Genomic DNA, 19,744 nt, shown 5'->3' with positions numbered 1-19,744 from the left:
AGGTACTTCCGAATTCAGATTTGGCAGTTTGTATGCTGAAATATCATGACTACAGAAAGATTCATGGTTAATTTACATTGTTGCTCTACCTTGTAGCTTAATTTTTTATTTTCTTTTTTTTCACTGGTCATCATCTCTAGATAAATATGCCAACTCTGTGTGACTTACAATGCAGTAGTTCCATTTATACAGTCTTCAGTTGTGAGTTGCCTATAAACTTCATCACTAAAACAAACAAGCTAGGCCCTCAGGGATGCCCCTCTTGGGCCCAGTGTAGGGGGCTCTGTGACACCCACAGCCTGGTGACCTGCGGGTGACTGTGGCATTTTAGCTGGCGGGGGCAGTGACCTCAGACTCTGGACAGTGAACGGGGACCTCGTTGGACATGTCCACTGCAGAGAGATCATTTGTTCCGTGGCTTTCTCTAACCAACCTGAGGGAATATCTATCAACGTGATTGCTGGGGGATTAGAAAATGGAATTGTAAGGTAAGAGGAGTTTTTTATTTCTTTGTGTACTTTTGTTTATAAGGGCACAGCAGTTTCAAAAATTGGTTTTTACTATCTAAACATAATAATATTTAATATTTAGAGATTTAAAATCACCTTCGGATATCGGTTCTTCAGTTCTTTGTTTTATTTATAAATAGTAAAGATAGCTTTAATACATTTTTGAAATTTTATATTGTTTGTCAACTATGAAAGAGTAACAATCTGAAAATATACAGTTAGGTTTCCTTTCTCCCCACCCACCTGGGCAAACTGCCCAGAAGTAACTACTGTTAATCGTTTATTGTGTTTCCTTCCAGATGATTTTTAACAAGTAAACACATAGGTTCCATTTTTAGGGAAGCAAACTTTAGTTTGCATAATTAGATGATGACTTTTTTCTTCCTCTAGGCTATGGAGTACTTGGGACCTAAAGCCTGTGCGGGAAATTACATTTCCTAAATCAAATAAGCCTATTGTAAGGTAAAACCTCCCTCACCTCTTCTTTTCTTCATAACATACTCTGTGACTGTTTTGTTGGAGAGACAGTAAAGCACACAGAGGTAAAGAAGTGCGTAATGAAAGTCATTATAAACAGCCGGCCATTTATCGAAGCCCAGGATGTCCGGGGCCCGGTGGCAAGAGGAGGCAAAATGCTTGTCTTCTTGGAGTTCAAAATCTGGGTCAGGAGCTCACAGTCCCACAGGCAGGCATGCTGGGCTCGCGCCAGGGAAGTCCTCTTGAACTGCAGAAGTAATGGATTTTTTCCCTTTCCTTATGGAAAATCCCATAATGGTGATTGATGGCTACAGGAGTGTGCTTGACAGGACTGCTAAACAACCAGTTACCCTTTGCTCTGTTAACAAATTTGACTTTAAAAACTCAATTGGAAGGAAGTGATTCAAATTCTACTTTATTAATATAAACTTATTTTTAATCCACTAAATGTAAAGTTTAATGAACCTAAATTAATTATGTATTAATGTTACATTTTTTATCCTTTCCCCTTTCAGGGAAATAAAATACCTCCATAAAATAATCACCATTCATTTCTATAGAGAGAAAGTGTAGTACTGCTGTATTTTTCGAAGTTTCCTATACCCAAGTATTTGTAGTTTAAGTAATCAGGCTAAACAAGAAGGGAAAAGAAAGTATGCAAAGAAGGAACAGAACGTACCGATCCTTTTGGTCCTGGTTTTAGTCTGTATCACTTGGTTAGAAGGAGCTTCACAAACATGCCAGCAGAGCAAGTAAACTATATTAGAATTACAGTCAATACCAATGCGTTGTAGGCCATCATTTTGTTTGTCTCTGTGCTCCAGTAAAGATATCTTAACCCCCTTACACTGATTTTCATGTGATCACCAATATGCTGATACACTTTTCAGAGACACAATATACAAATGGGATTTTTTTTCCACAGCCTTACATTTTCCTGCGATGGCCACCATTTGTACACAGCCAACAGTGATGGGACCGTGATCGCCTGGTGTCGGAAGGACCAGCAGCGCCTGAAACAGCCAATGTTCTATTCCTTCCTCAGCAGCTATGCGGCGGGATGAGTGAGGAGAACCTCGCATTCTGCAAGGCACTTCAACTCCAAGCTCGATTTGCTGACCTCGCCAGTTACAGGAGGTCAAACCCGAAGAACTGGATGACCAAACAAACCATCCAAGTAATGATAAAGTCTGTTCATCTGCACAAAATTCTGCAGCCTCACAAGGTCCTGAGAGGAAAGTTTTGTTTAGTGATAACCTGGAGGGTATGTCAGTATGCACTAACCAACAAGGTTTAAGTCTGGCACAGTAAATTAAAATCATATTCTTAAAGGTTTTTTTCCATAGAGGATTCTGAAGAAAAGATGAGCATCTATTTCTGTTTTCTATTACTTTCTATTTTCTATTATTCCAAAAAAGCCAGTAGAATTTAAATTGGTTAGCTGTTTGTATAAAATGTTCTAAAGATTATATTTTAAGTTTTCTGCCAAGATAATACACCCACCCCACTCCCCCCAAAAAAGGAAAGATAAGGATAAAGAATTCAGGACTTGATCATTGCTTTCTTTGAGAAGTATGTAATTCAGTAGGTGCTTCTGCACCAAAGATTTTTTGGAATATCTGAATATGTGAATCTCAGTGTTAGGCAGTTTTTGCCTGTTGCCTTCTTAGCTCAAAATAGAACCAGAATTTTTTGACAGTCACAAACAACAACACAAGTATCTTTGATTTTCAGACACATTCTGTTTCTTCATAAAAATCCTACTTAAAATCCATAACACTAGATATGGAATATCCTTAGTTGAGTCACTAAGATTTAAACACAATAATAATTCTTTTAATATCTGCCATTTACAGAGCATTGAATACTTAACAATTTGCAATAGAAAGCCTCCATTTCAGAAAAAGTTTGCACAAATATTAATAATGCAGTCCAGTTAAGGCGTTTAATCTAATATGCAGGAGGAGTTTTCTTCTCCAAAGGACACAGCTTACTTCGTTTTAAACAGGAGGCAGAATAATTCTTTTAGGAAGCAGTTTCCACTGTTTCTACTAACCTATACCACTTGAGAATTCTAGGAACAACAGAAAAATCTGTGTACTCCACAGCAAACTTACACATGATAAAGACAGAGTTCCTAAAAATCCTGGAATAGTCTGTCATGATATTATGGCTCTATTTTTACTTGGGGTGCTGCTTTATTGGCTTTGAAAACACTGTAAAATAAGCTCAGTAATGTTACCATGAGATAAAAAGATGTATTCCTGCCTAAGAACTACTTGCGTGTTTGTTATGGAAATTTAATTCATATGGTGTTTACAGAACTACTTTTGTAACTTCTAGACTTTCTAAAACATTCTGCTTAAAAACTGTATAAAATACAATTGCAAAGTCTCTGCTGTCAAGATAAATACAAGAGGAAGCAAGTGGCTACGTATGCTTGTAACCTTCAGTTGCATACATAGGTAAGAGCACTTCATGGCTGCACTGAGATCATGGCTTGCACAGACCACCTATTAATTCTGAGGTCCAAATAGGTGCAGAGATGAGACTATTCCTATTCACGTTGAAGTGATTTGCTTTGTTTAAAAAAAAAAAAATCGCAGCTATTGTCTAACTTTCATTTTTCTACTGAGAACTTTACATTAGTCCCTTATTAGAATAAGGTTGCTACTCAGTCTTTTTTTTTTTTAAGGCTGAATTTCATCATTTATCTAAAGAGAAAATATGCAAAATGACTGGTCTTGTTAAGAGTGCAATATTATATTTTTATGTAAAAATAAAAATGAAATTGGGGGGATTATTTATTCAGCATGAAACTTAATATGTATATGTTTGAAGCACTTCATAATATGCATGTTGTAGCAAATATTTCTGTAAACTATCACAAGCTCTGTTACCTTTGTACACACTGCCACTTCACAGTGGGGATAAATTTCATAAAAATAGACTTGAGGACCTATTCTCATTGCAGTTTAAATATTATGACCAGATCTCAAATTGGTGGCTGTTTTTGGTAACCCATATAGTTTCTCTCTTTAGCTCCCCTATAAATTTATGTCACTAGAAAAGGATAACTTTCATTTCTTAATTGTGGTCTTTGTGAGAACTTGTATATTTCAATCTTTACTGCCTTTAAATGGAGTTTAGACAGAAGTCCTAAGGTCAAACCACTCATTTTTAAAAAGAAAAGACTATGTCCCTCCCCCCTCCCCACCCCCAATAGCAGATCCTGCACTGAGCCCCTACTTGTACTAAGTGCCACACTAAGCACTGAGGTCCAATTTGTTCCCTGCACTGCCAGGGCAACATGCTGTCCGTAACACAGCGTGCGTAGTTACAAAACGTGGTAAGTGCTGTGAAGGAAGAGTGGAGGGTCCTCTGAGAGAATACAACTAAAGAATTCAGTCTAAATCAAGAGGATCCAGGAAAGTCAAATTGTTGCCGCTGTCTAATGGATGAAGAGAAATTTGACAGGTGCAGATGGGAGCACATGTATTCCAGGCAGTACACATGCAAAGACCTGAGGCAGGAACGTTAGTGAACAGAGGCTCAGTGAGGGAAACACCTCAGCTCCTCTGGTGGGCCTTGCAAAAGGTGGGTGAATTCAACCACCAGCACTCCAGGAACTCAGAATTACTCTTTTTTTCTGCTTTGCATCTGCAGTGTTTGAAGGATTCTCAAGACGAGGGCACATCTGCTTCTAGGTGTCTGTTCCCAGAAGAACTCAGGAGCAGCATCTATCAGTGTAAGCCTGCCAACCTGAATGTCCCCACTTTACCTGCACATCTCAGCTTGACTCCTCCTTTCAGCAACGTTCACTGATTGCCAATTACGTGCAAGCCCAGTGCTAGGTGATGGGGGAGGGGAGGGGAGGGGAGGAGTGGGGAATTCTTTCCAGCCCTTCAGAGCTCATTCCTGGTGATCTGCTTCTCACTATTTTGGATGACCTGTTAATGTTTTGAATCAAAGACGGAAGAGCTACAAGGGGTTCCGGTTCAAGATGGTGACACAGGAGGACCCTGAGCTCACCCGCATCCCGCGGACACCCTGAATCTACAGCTACACACAGAACAATTTCCTCTGAAAGAAATCCAAGAACTAGCAAAGTGACTCTTAGAATCTGATGAACAAAACCCACATCAAAACGGGTAGGAGAGGCCGAGACGTGCTCTCACCTTAAACCCCACTCCTGGCACAGCGACCCACAGTCAGGGGTGGGCTGGGGGGCTGACGGCTTCCAGCTTCTCCCTGAGGAGTGACGCTTTGACCTCCACATCGGGCACCCCAACTTTTAAGACCTACACCTGAGAGATGAACCCCCCAAAACCATCTAGCTTGGAAAGCCAGTGCGGCTGCGTCCCTGAGACCCACGAGGCTATAGCATCTGAAGAGCAGACCTTCAAGGGCTCTCCAGGACTCACCAGGCTAACACCCCAGGGCCCAGCACCGAGGCCGGGACTGAACTGTGCCCAGTCTTTCAGTGTAAGAGGCCTGTTGCCTGTCTTGAAAGCTTCAGCCTGAGGGGCAGGCATTTAACACATTTCTGGAGGCCACTGAAATACACCCCAAGGACAGCCAAGGCAGCAGGCACCATCTTTGTGTGCACCCTCTCCTTTCCTGGGGTTGCCAGGATCTCCCAGAAGGGGGAGTGTGCATGTCTGGGGCTCCGGATTTGGTGCTGCCTGCCGGGGGGTGCCCCCTGACCACCTGGCTCTGGTGGCCAACCAGACTTACATTCCCGCGTCCTACAGAACTGTAACAAGGGGAAAACAGTTCTTAACCAGCTACCACCCAGGCCAGAGCCCAGAGGCAGCAAACTCCCCGGTCTTTCCGTGAAAGAGGCTGTGAGCTTATCTTGATAGCTGCAGTGGGGGGGTGCCGGGGTGCTGCTAATTAAACACACATCCTGGGGCCAACGGCAGCCCTCTCCAGAGATGGGAGCCAGTGGGTGTCACATTCGTGCTCTCCCTCTGCCCCGCCAGGTCTCCAGTGTCTCCAAGAAAGAAGCCTGTGGCATCTCTAGCATTGCCACCCAGAGGCCATATCCCTTGAAAGCCTGGCTCTAGTGGCCAGCAGGGCTTGTGTTCACGGGTTCAATGGGATGGTAGCAAGGAAACAACTTAACACCCCAGGGCTCAGTGCAGAGGGAGCAGACAGAAACGCCCATCCTCCGGTCTTCCCTAAAGAGAGGTCTGTTTGTGTACTTTAAAAGCTACTGCCTGAGGGTCCAGCTTCCAATCAGCCTTCAGAAAAGAGCCTTTAGTCTCCTAGGCCTTCGCTGACTTCCAAAGAGCAAACTCAAGCAGTTACTACTGCTCAGAGCAATAGACTCGCGGGAAGCCTAGTTCCTTCTGAAGGGAAATGCACAACAATTTGATGCAGACCTTTGAGCTGTTCTACAGAAACTACGGCCCCCAACCCGTAGACTCCAGACTAGTTGGAACTGGAAGGTTGAGATTCCGGAAACATCACCCTATTACTTCACCACCAGCCAATCCAAAGAAGGTCCACGAGCTGCTCACGCGGCCTACGGCCCTCTCCCCTAACACTGTCTTTAAAAACCCTGGCCTGAAAGCCATCGGGGAGTTTGGGTCTTCTGAGCACAAGTTCCCCTTCTCTTTGCTTGGCCCTGCAATAAACCTTTCTCTGCTCGAAACTCTGACATTTTGGTTTGGTCTCCTTGTGCACAGGGCACACGACCTTGGGTTTAGCAGCAATTTCTGACAAGCCAGCCAGGAGCCTGTGCCCGTGGCAGGTCGACCTTGACTGGGGGCAGCCCCTTCCCTGGGTCCCCAGGAGCTACTGGGGCTCATTCTGCTCCAGGGAACTCTGAGCCAGATGCATTTTGACCTACCATCAGCCTTCTGTTTCATTTGGGGGTAAGTCGCTCTGGCTCGTGCAGGCTGGAAATTACCCTCCTTCATCTAGGCTTATGCCCTTTCGAGAAATGAGCCAATCTGGGCTGTTCTCTTTTGGGAGCAGGGCCAATCTGGTCTTGAGGTCTGCATCTGGGAGGGGGGGTGGAATTGTTAGGCTACAATTCCGTAGTCTGATCTTTTGTCTGTGCGACTGTGTTTGTTGTTTGTATTTCTGTGTATCAGTACTTGCATTTTCAACAAAATGGGAAATAATAACTTCACCCCTGTCTGCCTGAGTCCTGGAGACTGATCGGGACCCTGGTCACTAAAGGCATCAGTGAAATAATCTGTGTCCCTCTTCCTGGTTTTGACCCTCATTAGGGGGTCCTGGCTTTGACAACCCAAAGAGGCCCTGGTTATGACTTTTGTTAGAGGGTCCTGGTAACCTAAATTATTTGTAGAGGGGCATCAGTTTGGTGTACCTGAACAACCTGAGTGTGCACTTTTAAATTATCGTTTGGAAGAACTTATTTACCAACTCTCTAGAGAAGGAAATTTTCAGTGGGCTGAGAACAGCCGAATCTGTGTCTCCACCAACATTTATTATAGACCTCTTGGTAGGTGAAGGCAAATTCTCAACTGAGATCCAAGGATGTGGGCAACCAGACATCAGTCCCCTCGGACAGCCCATTAGGGTGCATTCTGAGTCATCAGGAACTCTATGGCTCTACTGCAAATGACAAAAATATCCACTTATTTTCTTTTGTAATACCGTCTGGCCGCAATAACAAGTAGGTGACCAGGGAAAATGGCCAGAGAATGGCTCATTAAATCCTAGCACCATGCTCCAACTGGACTTACTCCGTGAGAAAAGAGAAATGAGGTAAGACTCCCTATGTACAGTGCTTTCTGGCCCTTTACCAGAGCAGAGGCTGCAGAAGAAATGCAGACTTAAGGCTGCTCAGCAATTTAACTCAGGGGGGAAGACCTCGCTCCCTGTTTTGAAAGGATCCCCTGAAGACCCCTTAGATTTTCCTTTGCCCCTAGTGCTCCAAATACTCACTGCAAACTTCAAAAGACTGCTGTAGGGACCTATCACCCCCACCTACCAGCTGGTTTTCAGTAACTAAGATGTGGCAGAAGAAGAAAAAGAAGATGAAGAAACAAGGCACCTTGCTTGCAGTAGCGCTGCAGACCACCCCCAGGTACCCGGGAGGAGAGAATAAGAAGACCCCACAGGTGAGCGCCCCTGCCCCCAACATGGGACTTGGGACACACAGGCCACCAGCAAAGCTGGGACCTAGTCAGTGCACTTACTGCAAGAAAGTGGGAAGGCCCCGACCAACCACAGAGGGGGAAGGCCTGAGCTAAACCCCCTTCCTTTCAGCTCCTGCTAACTGAAGAAGCAGCCTGGGGGCTCCCCAACTGGCCCCTCAAAACACCACCCCCATCTCCCCCAAGAAGCCCCAGTTACCCTAGAAGTCAGGGGAGAGCCAAGTGAGTTTTTGGTAGATACCAGAGCCACATTCTCAGTGCGGACAACCTGAAGGGGCTCCCTCTCCAAGACATCAAAGGGGTGTCAGGAAAGGAAGACAAAAGGAAATCTTGCCCTGAAAATTCCTCCGACGAGCCTCATTTGACAAGATAAAACTGGTTTTGCACACAGGCATGCAAACACCACCAGGAGCTAGGGCAGGGTTGGACAAGGTTTATCTCCTACACATCTGCTCCTTCAGGACTGGGAGAAGTGGCTGTTTTATCTGATGCACAGAAACCAGCACAGGGAGTCCAGGAAAATGAAGAAACAGGAAGACGCTCCAAACAAAAGAACAAGATAAAACCTCAGCAAAATACCTTGATGAAACAGAGGTAAGTGTCTCACCTGAAAATAGCCATAAAGACACCAAGGGCAGGAGAACAATGCACTGATGAAATAAAAATTCACATTTTAAGGCAAGACAAGAAAAATTTAAACATAAAACGATTTCTCTGCCCGTTTGGGCTTCCTCCCCGCCCCCCACCCCCAGAGTGCATTGTGCATCTGCATTATGTGTTACCCAGGCCTCCCCCATGACCTCCTTCTGGCACCAGCCACGTAACTCCTTAGAAGATAACTGTTCGTTTCTCAATCCTGTAAGCGGTCACAGTGACCCACCACTCACCTTTTATGTGCAGACATCTTTGGTGAACTTTATGTATAATTTATCATTTCCCTTAAAGATAGTGATTGGTGCAGACAGACTGGTCAGATGATGTGGAGAGATACTGGGCTGCACCTAATGGAAGTTCTTAGCTTAATTATTTACTTATGATCTCATTAATATCACTAGCTATATTACTTGTATTCTGCCTAGTTTACATGCTTATTGTTTCTTGCATTACCAAATGTGTGACTGAGCCTCAGATAAAATTAATGATGATTAAGCAACTTGCAACAATTGACCAGATGTATACTTCTATAAGAGCAATGATTGTAACAGTGTACTCTAGATATGGGAAGAAGCAACAAGAAGGAATGATTTCCTGGCCCATAACAGAATAGTGAGACAGCTGGTCCAGAGGCTTCTGGCTACTGTTAACAGAGCCTAGTCCAGTAATAGCACAGGAAGTGGCCTATCAACAAAATCCTTGCCTGACCTGGGAATGAGCATCCCAAGCACCATGGAACACACTGGTCATGAAATGCCTCCCAAACCTTGGCCAAAATTAAGACCAAAAGGGAAGGGACGGGCTTCCCTGGTGGTGCAGTGGTTGGGAGTCCGCCTGCCGATGCAGGGGACACGGGTTTGTGCCCCGGAGCGGCTCGGCCTGTGAGCCATGGCCGCTGAGCCTGCGCGTCCGGAGTCTGTGCTCCACAACAGGAGAGGCCACAACAGTGAGAGGCCTGCGTACCTCAAAAAAAAAAAAAAAAAAAAAGGGAAGGGACTGTAAAATAAAGAATATTGTTTACCATCAATTTCTATGAGAATCAAGCCATTAGCCACTGCAGTCATTGACCTACAATACACCTTGAAAGGAGTTCAGGGTGAAGATCAGGATGAGGCACTCTGTGCTCTGGGAAAACTGACAGAACTGGCCCTATGATAGATATTTTCGGGAGAAATTTTGTATGAACCTGGATTCTTGTATCTTTCCGTACTTAGAAAAGTACTAAAACCATTAACTAAGATGTCTGTTCCTCATGGCTAGCAGCAAGCTTCTACTGAGGCGTGTGCTTGGTTTCATGCACCCTTCACCAAAATCACATATGTACTGAAGCTCCCCGACCCTCCACCACTTTTGGAACAGTTCTCAGAGCTCTCTGAGAGACTGTCTCCCAGATTACGATCTGCAGTTTGGCTTGCAAAAAATTTTCCATTTCTTTCTTAGATTGACTATTGATTTTTTGTTGTTGTTGACACAAGAGCAACGCATGAACAAGTGAGAATTTCAACAAAAAAAGAGAAAGAAAATATCAGAAAGTATGAAACAGTAATCACAGAGATGAAGAATATAATAACTGAACTGAAAACTATAATAAAGGGGTTCAACAACAGACTAGATGAAGTACAAGAAAGGATCAGTGAATCAAAGACAGGAAGGGCAGTGGAACTCATCTAATCAGAGCCGCTAAAAGAAAAAAAAGAATGAAAAAGAGTAAAGAGAGCTCAAGGGACTTGTGGGAAAGCATTAAGCAGACCAATATTTACATCATAGGGATCCCAGAAGGAGAAGAGAGACACCGGTGGGTAAAAGACTTATTTGGAGAAATAATGGCTGAAAACTTCTGTGACCTGGGGAAGAAAACAGAAGTCCAGATCCAGAAGGCCCAGAGAGTTCCAAATAAAATGAACCCAAAGGAACCCACACCAAGATACATTATAATAAAATTGCCAAAAGTTAAGGAAGGGTTACAAGGCAATATTTAGAAAAGTCAGTAGGGAGGAAAGAAATTCAATAGCTTAACATTTGGAGATTGAAACTACTGGAGGTTTTGAATTATCCATGTTACCCTTACTTTGCCTTCAACTATTTCCAGTTTGTCCCAAATTGGGGGCAAAATATCCCCATTTATTTCCAACCTGTCCAATCCTTGGTCAGCTCTGTTATTTTTCAATATATTCCTCAGGGTAACACTCTATATACTATGAAGCCAAAGCATTTCAAAATGTTAACAGGCTTAAAACCTTGCAGGAGCAGGCTTCCCTGGTGGTGCAGTGGTTGAGAGTTCGCCTGCCAATGCAGGGGACACGGGTTCGTGTCCCAGTCTGAGAAGATCCCACATGCCGCAGAGCGGCTGGGCCCCTGAGCCATGGCTGCTGAGCCTGCACATCCGGAGCCTGTGCTCCGCAACGGGAGAGGTCACAACAGTGAGAGGCCCGCGTACCGAGGAAAAAAAAAAACAAAAAACCTTGCAGGAGCAGTTGGGATGGGGAGGGAAGATGGGGGATAAAACAAAACAAAGAATTGCCATTTGAAATAACAATTCCAGATTGAGGTCAAAGGGAAACAAAAGAGGTTTTAGGTTCAGCACAAACTGGTATTTTGGAGTATCACACAAAAAGTAGCAACACACACGGTATTTATCAGCTTTTCCCCCCAGGTTATGTCCAATTTTAAACTCCACGATTTAAAAAGCAGCTGCAAAAAAATAAAAATAAAAAGCAGCTACATTTGTCAATACAAAATATACACACTTGACTGTACACTGAGTTGGGAAGGAGGTACTACTAATTTTATTGTGTTATATGAGCTGAACAGAAAAATACATCCTGCCACTTTGGGGATGCTGGGTTGCAACTCAGCTATTTGAGAGAAACTAAATAATACAATGTGTCCTTTGAGGCCAAAGTGACTAGAATATCATTTGAGTCTGGGCTGCAGTATTCTTGCTCAAGTGCTGAGCTTGTTTTTTCTCTCATGACCAAAGTCAATGAGAGATGAGTTTAGAAGAGCGTGTTTTGTGGCAAAGTTTGGCTGATTTCCAAAGTAAATTAAACTGGTCTTACCAAATTTTCTGAAGCCTGATCACAATAAGTCATTCGTTCATTCTCAGCTCTTAATTTATTAAAAGAGCCTTAAAAATCATTAGAATTGGGCTTCCCTGGTGGCGCAGTGGTTGAGAGCCCGCCTGCCGATGCAGGGGACACGGGTTCGTGCCCCGGTCCGCGAAGATCCCACATGCCGCGAAGCGGCTGGGCCCGTGAGCCATGGCCACTGAGCCTGCGCGTCCGGAGCCTGTACTCCGCAACGGGAGAGGCCACAACAGTGAGAGGCCCGCATACCGCAAAAAAAAAAAAAAAAAAAAAAAAAAAAATCATTAGAATTCTGTTTCAAGCATTAAGATAAAAGACCATCTTTTCTGAGATTTTAGGAAAAAACTAAACTGTAATTTTCATACTTGTTGATATGACCTAAACACAAATGGTTACTTAGCTAATTTCATTATGTGCTTTCTACAGATAATATTGTACATACAGTTTTATTACAACTAAGTAAAATCAACTTGTGTACTCCTAGTTAGATAAGAATTACACATCTGCTTTATATTTGATGGTGGTCTGGAGAACACAGTTGTGAGGTCTGATGCCTCTCAGCCTGTAGTTGAGACTGAAAGAACAGGTGTCTTCCACACCTTTCTAGCCTGTGCATCTTTATACACAAGCATCGTTCTTTGGTCCTCAGTACAGGCATCATTTGCATCATTGCAACTTCAGTTCAGCTGCGTTAGATACATGTGCTTTATACCAGTGCTCAGTTAGTGAGCCATCCTCTTCCCCACTGCTTTATGTTAGACTGGTGGTCTCTTTCCTACTGCATTTTCCTGAATTTTAAATCTTTCAGTTATTACAATTGATTGTTTTGAATATATTCAGTGTTGAGAAATCTTTCTCTTATGAACATATATGAGTTTTGAAAACATCCAAAAGTCATTCTGAACTGAATCTGATAAATAAAATATTTGATAACTGTTTTAGTCAAAAACAAAGTACAATTACAAGGTATAAAAAAAAGTGTGTGATTCTGCAGGTAATTCTGAAAGAGGAATTTTTTAATGTTTTGAGCAATTTACAGCATCATTAGAATAGGGTAGGTTAGGTATATACTGGGAAAGAAGGATGGATGGAGGGATGGAGGAATGGTGTGGTGGGTGAATGGGTAAGTGGATGGGTGGGTGGACAGATACAGTATGTCTCATTTGTTTGTTTCTTTGCTTGTTTTTAAGAAAACGTTCTAACTCAAAAGAAACAACTAAGTCCTAGGTTACCTTTCCTTATCTTTGGATAATGTCTTTTTACAGAACCTGAAGCCCACACTTGGGTTATCTTCACTTACACACTTTCCTAAGTTTCTTCTTTGCTAAGAAACTCCCTACCTTGCAGTGAACTTATTTGACTTGCCCCAAAGAGTCTCTTACCCTCTTTCTTGTCCTCTGTTTCAGTAGATCCATGTTTATCTCAGGATAATTATTACACAAATATAAAAATAGGATAAGAATGACAGAGTTGTGTACACATGTCCATTCAGGGATCACAATAGCTCCTTACAGAGGCACCAAAAAAGGCTCATTTAGACCCCTGTTTAAGACCAAAAAAATTGGTTATCACTCAGAGATGAATTGTGCCAGAAGCAATCAGTCTCTTTCAATCTGGTAATCCTTGTGTCTTCTTTGTACAACAGATCACTCCATATCAGACAATATTTTGCAGTCTTTATTTATCACTCTATCACTGATCCTTGAAAACATTTTATCCAGGAAAAATGTTCAAACGGCAAGGCTTTTTGTAATTTTCCTCCTAAGAGGGGCCAGTCATACACCAAACCGCCTTTGCCAAATCCTTAAAAATATTTAAAATTAAGCAGATTAATAAGCACATGGTTTTTCTTGATGTCCCATTAAACATGGGGTCCCATTTAACATTTCTTAAGCCTCTGCAACATACCAGACACAAATATTTATAAGATGGGCTCTTAAAGAACTCATAGTATAGTGGAAAGAGGTATGGGTTTTTTTATTTTGATACGATTTAGTACATTTTATAATAGAGGTTTTATAGATCAGACCGACTAAAATGGAAAGTGGGGAAGCAAACAGGTCAGGTTTCCCAAAGATATTATTGACTTAGCCGAATCTTGAAGAAAACAGAAATTTACTAGATTTGGGCCAGGGTAGAAGGAAACCAGTGTTGCCGAGACTCAAGGGTGTAAGAAAGCAGGAAGTAGAAGCAGTCAGTGTGTCAGGGACAGAAGGTAAAAGTGAGGGGATGAGGGGAAATAAAACCAGAAAGATGGGCCAAGAACTCCTGCTCCTATCCACTCTGGGGAAACTGGGATCAGACTCACCCTTCCATGATAAACAATTGCCAACTGGAGATAGATACTATGTGAAACAAGGATTTTCAAACAGTGAAAAACAGGCAGCACAGGTCCGCAATCCCTGAGAAAAAGGCTGCAACCTAAGTGAATCCTGTCATTGCCTCAGCTTTCTGCCTGGGGGCACTTACAAACCAAGGTGCAAAAGGGGATTCTAAGAAGAATACACAAGAATACATCCTGAGATGAGGATCAGAGATTAGAGTTTGGGGAGGCTGAGAAACTGGAATTTGTGGCACAGAGTTCCATCAGAAGGTTGCTGCCCAGACAAAGAGAACTAGGTTCCTGGTTGTGGAGGCCCTGGAGGCTCTGGCTGAATGCTGTCATTTGTACAGAAGATAAAATGCCCTAGGTCTGAGGAAAGAATGTCCAAGGAGCTGTAAGCTGAACAATTCCCAGAACTCCCGGGGGGGTGGGGGTGGGATACATTTGAGTTCCAACCAATCAGAGAGGAAGAGTTCATTGAACATACAGGCACCCAGTTGAGACCTCAGAAGAGTCATACCATAGTAGGAAGGCTAAACTAGTCCTAGAATAAAGGCTAAAGTCCTTTAAAATAAGTATCCAAATGATCAAACTGATCCATAAGGAACTTAACTGCCTGCCAGGACAAAGTCCCTACTCTTTAAGTCAACAAAATCTAGGCACACAACAACATATATTTGCAATGTCTAGCATCTAATTTAAAAATTACTAGATATAGGAAGAAATAAGAAAATGTGGCCCAAAACAGTAGAAAACTTATCTCAAAGAAAGAGACCAAGAAAAGAAAGAATGGAATTCACTGAGAAGCATAATAAAATAGCTATTATAAATATGCTCAATATGCTCAAGGATTTAAAGAAAAACAAATCTAATGAGAAAAAATGGAAGATTAGAAAAACAAAATGCAACTTCTAGAGATAAGCACACAATATCTGAAATTTTAAGAATTTAGATTTTATGTGATTTATTTTTATTTTTTTCCAGTTTTATTGGGATACAATTGACAACAAACAACCCCGTCAAAAAATGGGCAGAATAACTAAATAGACATTTCTCTAAAGAAGACATACAGATGGCCAACAAGCACATGAAAAGATGCTCAACACTGCTAATTATTAGAGGACTGAAAATCAAAGCCACAGTGAGGTATCATCTCACACCGGTCAGAATGGTCATCATCAAAAAGTCTACAAATAACAAATGCTGGAGAGGGTGAAGAGAAAAGGGAACCCTCCTACACCATTGGTGGGAATGTAAATTGGTACAGCTACTATGGAGAACAGAATGGAGGCTCCTCAAAAAAATAAAAATAGAACTACCATATGATCCAGCAATCCCACTCCTGGGCATATATAAGAAGAAAACAAAAACACTAATTTGAAAAGATACAAGCACCCCAGTGTTCACAGCAGCATTGTTTACAATAGCCAAGACATGGAAGCAATCTAAGTGTCAATCAACAGATAAATGGATAAAGAGGATGTGGTATATATATACAATGGAATACTACTCAACCATAAAAAGTATAACATTTTGCCATTTGTAACAACATGTATAGACCTGGAGGGTATTTAGTGAAATAAATCAGATAGAGAAAAATGAATACTATATGTTAACACATATGTGGAATCTAAAAAATGAAACAAGTTAATGAATATAACAAAGCAAACAGACTCACAGATATAGAGAACAAACTAGTGGTTACCAGTGGGGAGAGAAAATGGGAGAGGGGCAAGATAAGGGTATGGGATTAAGAGATACAAACTACTACTTACAGAATAAATCAACTACAAGGATATTGTACAGCACAGGGAATATAGCCAATATTGATAATAAATTTAAATGGAGTGTAATCTATAAAAATTTTGAATCACTATGTTGTACACCTGAAACTAATATAATATTGTAAATGAACTATACCTCAATTAAAAAAAAGAGAGACGGGATAAAAGGAATGCACAATAATAGGACAAACAGAAAACAAACAAAGAGCAAGACTGTAGATTTAAACCCAACCACATGATAATTACATAAGAAGTAAATGATCCAAACACTCCAATTAAAAGGCCCAGTTTGGCAGGCTGAAGATAAAAAAGCAAGATCCAACTCTATGCTGTCTGCAAGAATAGAGAATCCCCACTTTAAGAATAAAGATACAGATAAGTTAAATGTAAAAGGATGGAAAAGGATACATCATGCAAACACCTATCTAAGAAATCTGCAGAGGTGATATCGGTATCAGACAAAGGTATCAGAACCGGGGGGAGGGGGGCAAAGGAAGGAAAATGGATGCCCAGGGTCTGCAGCTGTGTCAGGTGATTGCAGCTAATGAAATAAAATTTACATTTTAAGGCAGGACAAGAAAATTTAAACACGGAATTGTCTCGTTCTGTCCCTTTATGCCTCCTCCCTCCCTAATGTGCAGAGTGCATTTTTGCTACACATTAACCAGACCTTCTCAAAGATGAGAGTGCCTGCTGGGACACAGGTCATTTTTTTCCCCCTCTTTCTTCTAATTTTATCAATGTAAAAGAATAGCCTTCTTTCCCAACGCTAGGGGGTCATGGTGACTTGCTGCTTTGTATGGGCTTACCTGGACTGTATTATCCTTGGGGAACTTTACGTAAAATATCAATATGTCATTTTGATATACAATCTTTTGTCTCGAAAATGTGTATGACTGTGCCTCTGACTTCTAACAGGTGGAACAGTTCTCAGAGCTTTCTGAGAGTGTGTCTCCTGGGTTATAATCCTCAGTTTGGCTCGAATAAAATTCCCTTTTTTTCTCTTTAGTTTGACTGTTAATTGAATTTTCGTCAACACAGCAGTCTTGGGTGATGGACAGAGATAGACAGAATCAGAATCACCTAGAGGGCTTAAAACACCAATTGCTGGGCCCCAGCCCCAGAGTTTCTGATTCAGTAGGGCTGGGATGGGTCCTGAGAATGTGCATTTCTAGCAAGTTCCCAGCTGATGCTGCTGGTCTAGGGATTCACTCTGGAGCCACGGGCTCAAACTGACCCTCTTCTTTCTCTTTAAAATGGACATAATCCTACTTTAAGGGGTACTGTAATGAATTAGAAAGATAAAATAAGTGAGTGAGGAATCTGAAAGGGTGGAAACTGATTTCCCTTACAATTGCCTGATTGGGATTGAGATGGGAGTTGGGATAACTCAGCCAACCAGCTGGGGAGTGGTGCCTCTGAGTCAGGAAGTACAGGAGAAATAGATTTGGGGGTGGAAATAATGAGCCCAATTTTGGATTTGTTGAATTTTAAATGCAGTTCTCATATATCTATCTCACTTTTTTAAAAAAGGTCAGTGTAGTGGGTATTTACTGGCTGAGCCACTTTACCATAGTTGAACTCTGTGTTTTAGATGGGCACTTCCAAGCTGTGACAAAAACCTGTGTGAGATGTTTGCTAGCCCCAGGTGAGGCTTTCTGAACTCCACATTTGCATTCATTCTATCAGACACTTGGAGTCTCGGAAGGTGCACATTTGTCTGGGGCAAATGTCAAGACAACGGGGATCAGAGATCTCAGAAACAAGTGATCCTCGTACCCTTTACTGCGAGGAATGGCTGCTGATGGTGGATGAGGACGGCGAACGCAGGTTTTCAAGAAATATTTCCTAATTGTCAACCACGATTTTCTGCTTTTCCTATAAAGGAATTAACATTGGCCTCCTTTTCCTACCTATCTTGCTAACACTGCTGTAAGTGTAACGTAGCTTCCCTATTCCAAAGATTTTGTATTATTTTACCAGGAGTTGTAACATGGACGGCGCTTAAGCTGTTTTTCCCTGAAGGAAAAGGATTATAATAACGGAGAGGTTTTTAGTATCTCCATCGCAAAACGCTTACGGTTCAGAAGGAATGAGGAGTCGCCAAGGATTTCCCCGTGGAAACAGCTTCTGCTCTCCACGAACACTAGGAATGTGCTCCCGCCTTCCCGGTCGCAGCCCGGGAGGAGAGCTCGCGGCTCGCTCCCACTCCCAACGCCTTGGGCTGGCGTGGCCATCCCTACATTTCCCGTTACTTAGCAACGTCCCGGTAAATGGAGACAATGCCCTGTGAATCTTTACGGGTATTAAGCATTTCTCCTTTCACTGCCCCCCTTGGGGGTGGGGTGGGGTATACTGTGTATTCTTTGGTGATGGATGGCAACCGGCCGCGCCTAGCCGGGTTGGTCCACGTAGCTAACCCGCTGGCAAGGATGAAGTTGCCAGAGGCCGAGGTCCCCGAAGCCCGCGAGGACCACGGCCCCAACACCCCACCGTTCCCCCTCATCTCCCCTCCTCCAGCCCCTGGGCGATGCGCGTCCCAGGCGGAGAGCTGGGCCGGGCGGAGGCGCGGGGTCGCGGATGAGAGACTAGGGGCGCGGGGAGTGCGCGGAGCCCCGGTGCGGGAGCCCCGGTGACGCACCAGTGACGTCAATGGCGGCGGGCGGGATTTCCCGGCCCCTCCCGGGCGCCCAGCGAGACCCTGCTCCAGAGTGGGCGCGACCGGAGTGGACGCGAGAAGGCGGGGGCCGGCGACACGCGCTCTGCACCCGCCCGACCCGGACGCACGCCTGGAGCCCGGCATGGGGGGTGCCGAGCAAACAAAGTACTCGGCAGCTGGGTGACCGCACTCGCCAGCGGGGCACGGGCTCGCCCACCTGCACCCGGCGCTCGGCCTCACGTGGTCTTTCCCCTGCCCGGGCCTGGAGGCACGGGGCGGGGCGGGGCGGGGCGGGGCTGGTGACGCGGCGCGGAGACCCCGGGGGCGGCGCGCTGCGCGAGGCGCGCGTTTCCACCGCCAGCCCGTCCGCGCCCAGGCGCGGGAGCCCGAGCGCCGAGCCGGAGCCGGAGCCCGCCCAGCCCTGCGCCCGGATAGAGGGGAGATGCCGTTCGGTCTGGCCACCCCCCGCGAGCACCGCTCCGGAGACAAAGCCAGCGCGTGAGCGGCGCCCTCGGCCCGGGTAAGTGCCGGCTGGGGCGTGTCGGTGGGGAACGAGAGGCACCGTCCTTGCTCCGGCGAGCTCGGGGCGAGCCAGAGACAAAAGGGAAACTCGGGCGGGACGGTCTCTGGAACTGGAGAGACGGTTCTGGTGCCTGCGTCTTCCTGCAGCTGTCAGCGGAAGCTCGCGAAACGAATACCTGTGATCATCTTGGCCGCCCGCGGCGAACCCGGCCTGCGCGGCGCCCGCACAGGTGGGCATCATCAGCGGCCCGGCGCCGGCGCGGGCGGGGGCTCCTCGAAGCCAGGACCCTCCGCCGAGCCCTTGGGAAACCCGAGCGCAGGTTTGGACAGACAGCTCGGAACGTCTGAGGGGTCTCCTGGGGGTCGGGGTCGCCCGATCTCTCCGGCTCGAGGCGGGGGAGGCTTCTGGAGACCCCTTTTTCGTATGTAGGTCACGGCAGTTCGCTCTTGTCTCGGCAGGGGCGTCCCCCGTTGAGGAGCGCCGTAACGGGAGGGACGGAGTGGCTAGTTGTTCATTTTATTTGGAGAAATGCTTTGGGCCTGAAGAAGCCCTTTTTATTCCCCAGCACCCGGGACACCTGCCTCGGGAACAGT

At 44.4% G+C, this 19,744-nt stretch overlaps 2 protein-coding genes across 7 annotated transcripts in view; both read left to right on the top strand.

Moving 5' to 3' along the window:
- Positions 1-3,941, top strand: part of LYST (lysosomal trafficking regulator) — a 196,876-nt gene extending 192,935 nt beyond the window's left edge. For all 5 annotated transcript variants that reach the window (XM_081229568.1, XM_081229571.1, XM_081229570.1 and 2 more), the window contains 3 exons: positions 332-488; positions 900-971; positions 1,912-3,941. In XM_081229568.1, coding sequence (XP_081085694.1) covers positions 332-488; positions 900-971; positions 1,912-2,050 — 368 coding nt within the window. In that variant the 3' untranslated portion in view covers positions 2,051-3,941. The remainder of the gene's footprint in view (positions 1-331; positions 489-899; positions 972-1,911) is intronic.
- Positions 3,942-18,988: 15,047 nt separating this feature from the next.
- The window catches only part of GNG4 (G protein subunit gamma 4), a 77,965-nt gene continuing 77,209 nt past the window's right edge, over positions 18,989-19,744 (top strand). For both annotated transcript variants that reach the window (XM_081229623.1, XM_081229622.1), the window contains exon 1: positions 18,989-19,148. The gene's annotated coding sequence lies outside the window, so the exon portion shown is untranslated. The remainder of the gene's footprint in view (positions 19,149-19,744) is intronic.

The sequence above is a fragment of the Mesoplodon bidens genome (assembly GCF_964165515.1).
Source record: "Mesoplodon bidens genome assembly, chromosome: 1".
In the NCBI taxonomy this organism is placed as follows: domain Eukaryota; kingdom Metazoa; phylum Chordata; class Mammalia; order Artiodactyla; family Ziphiidae; genus Mesoplodon; species Mesoplodon bidens.
Note: the sequence above shows the minus strand (reverse complement) of the source record. Positions and strands in the feature narration are given on the sequence as shown.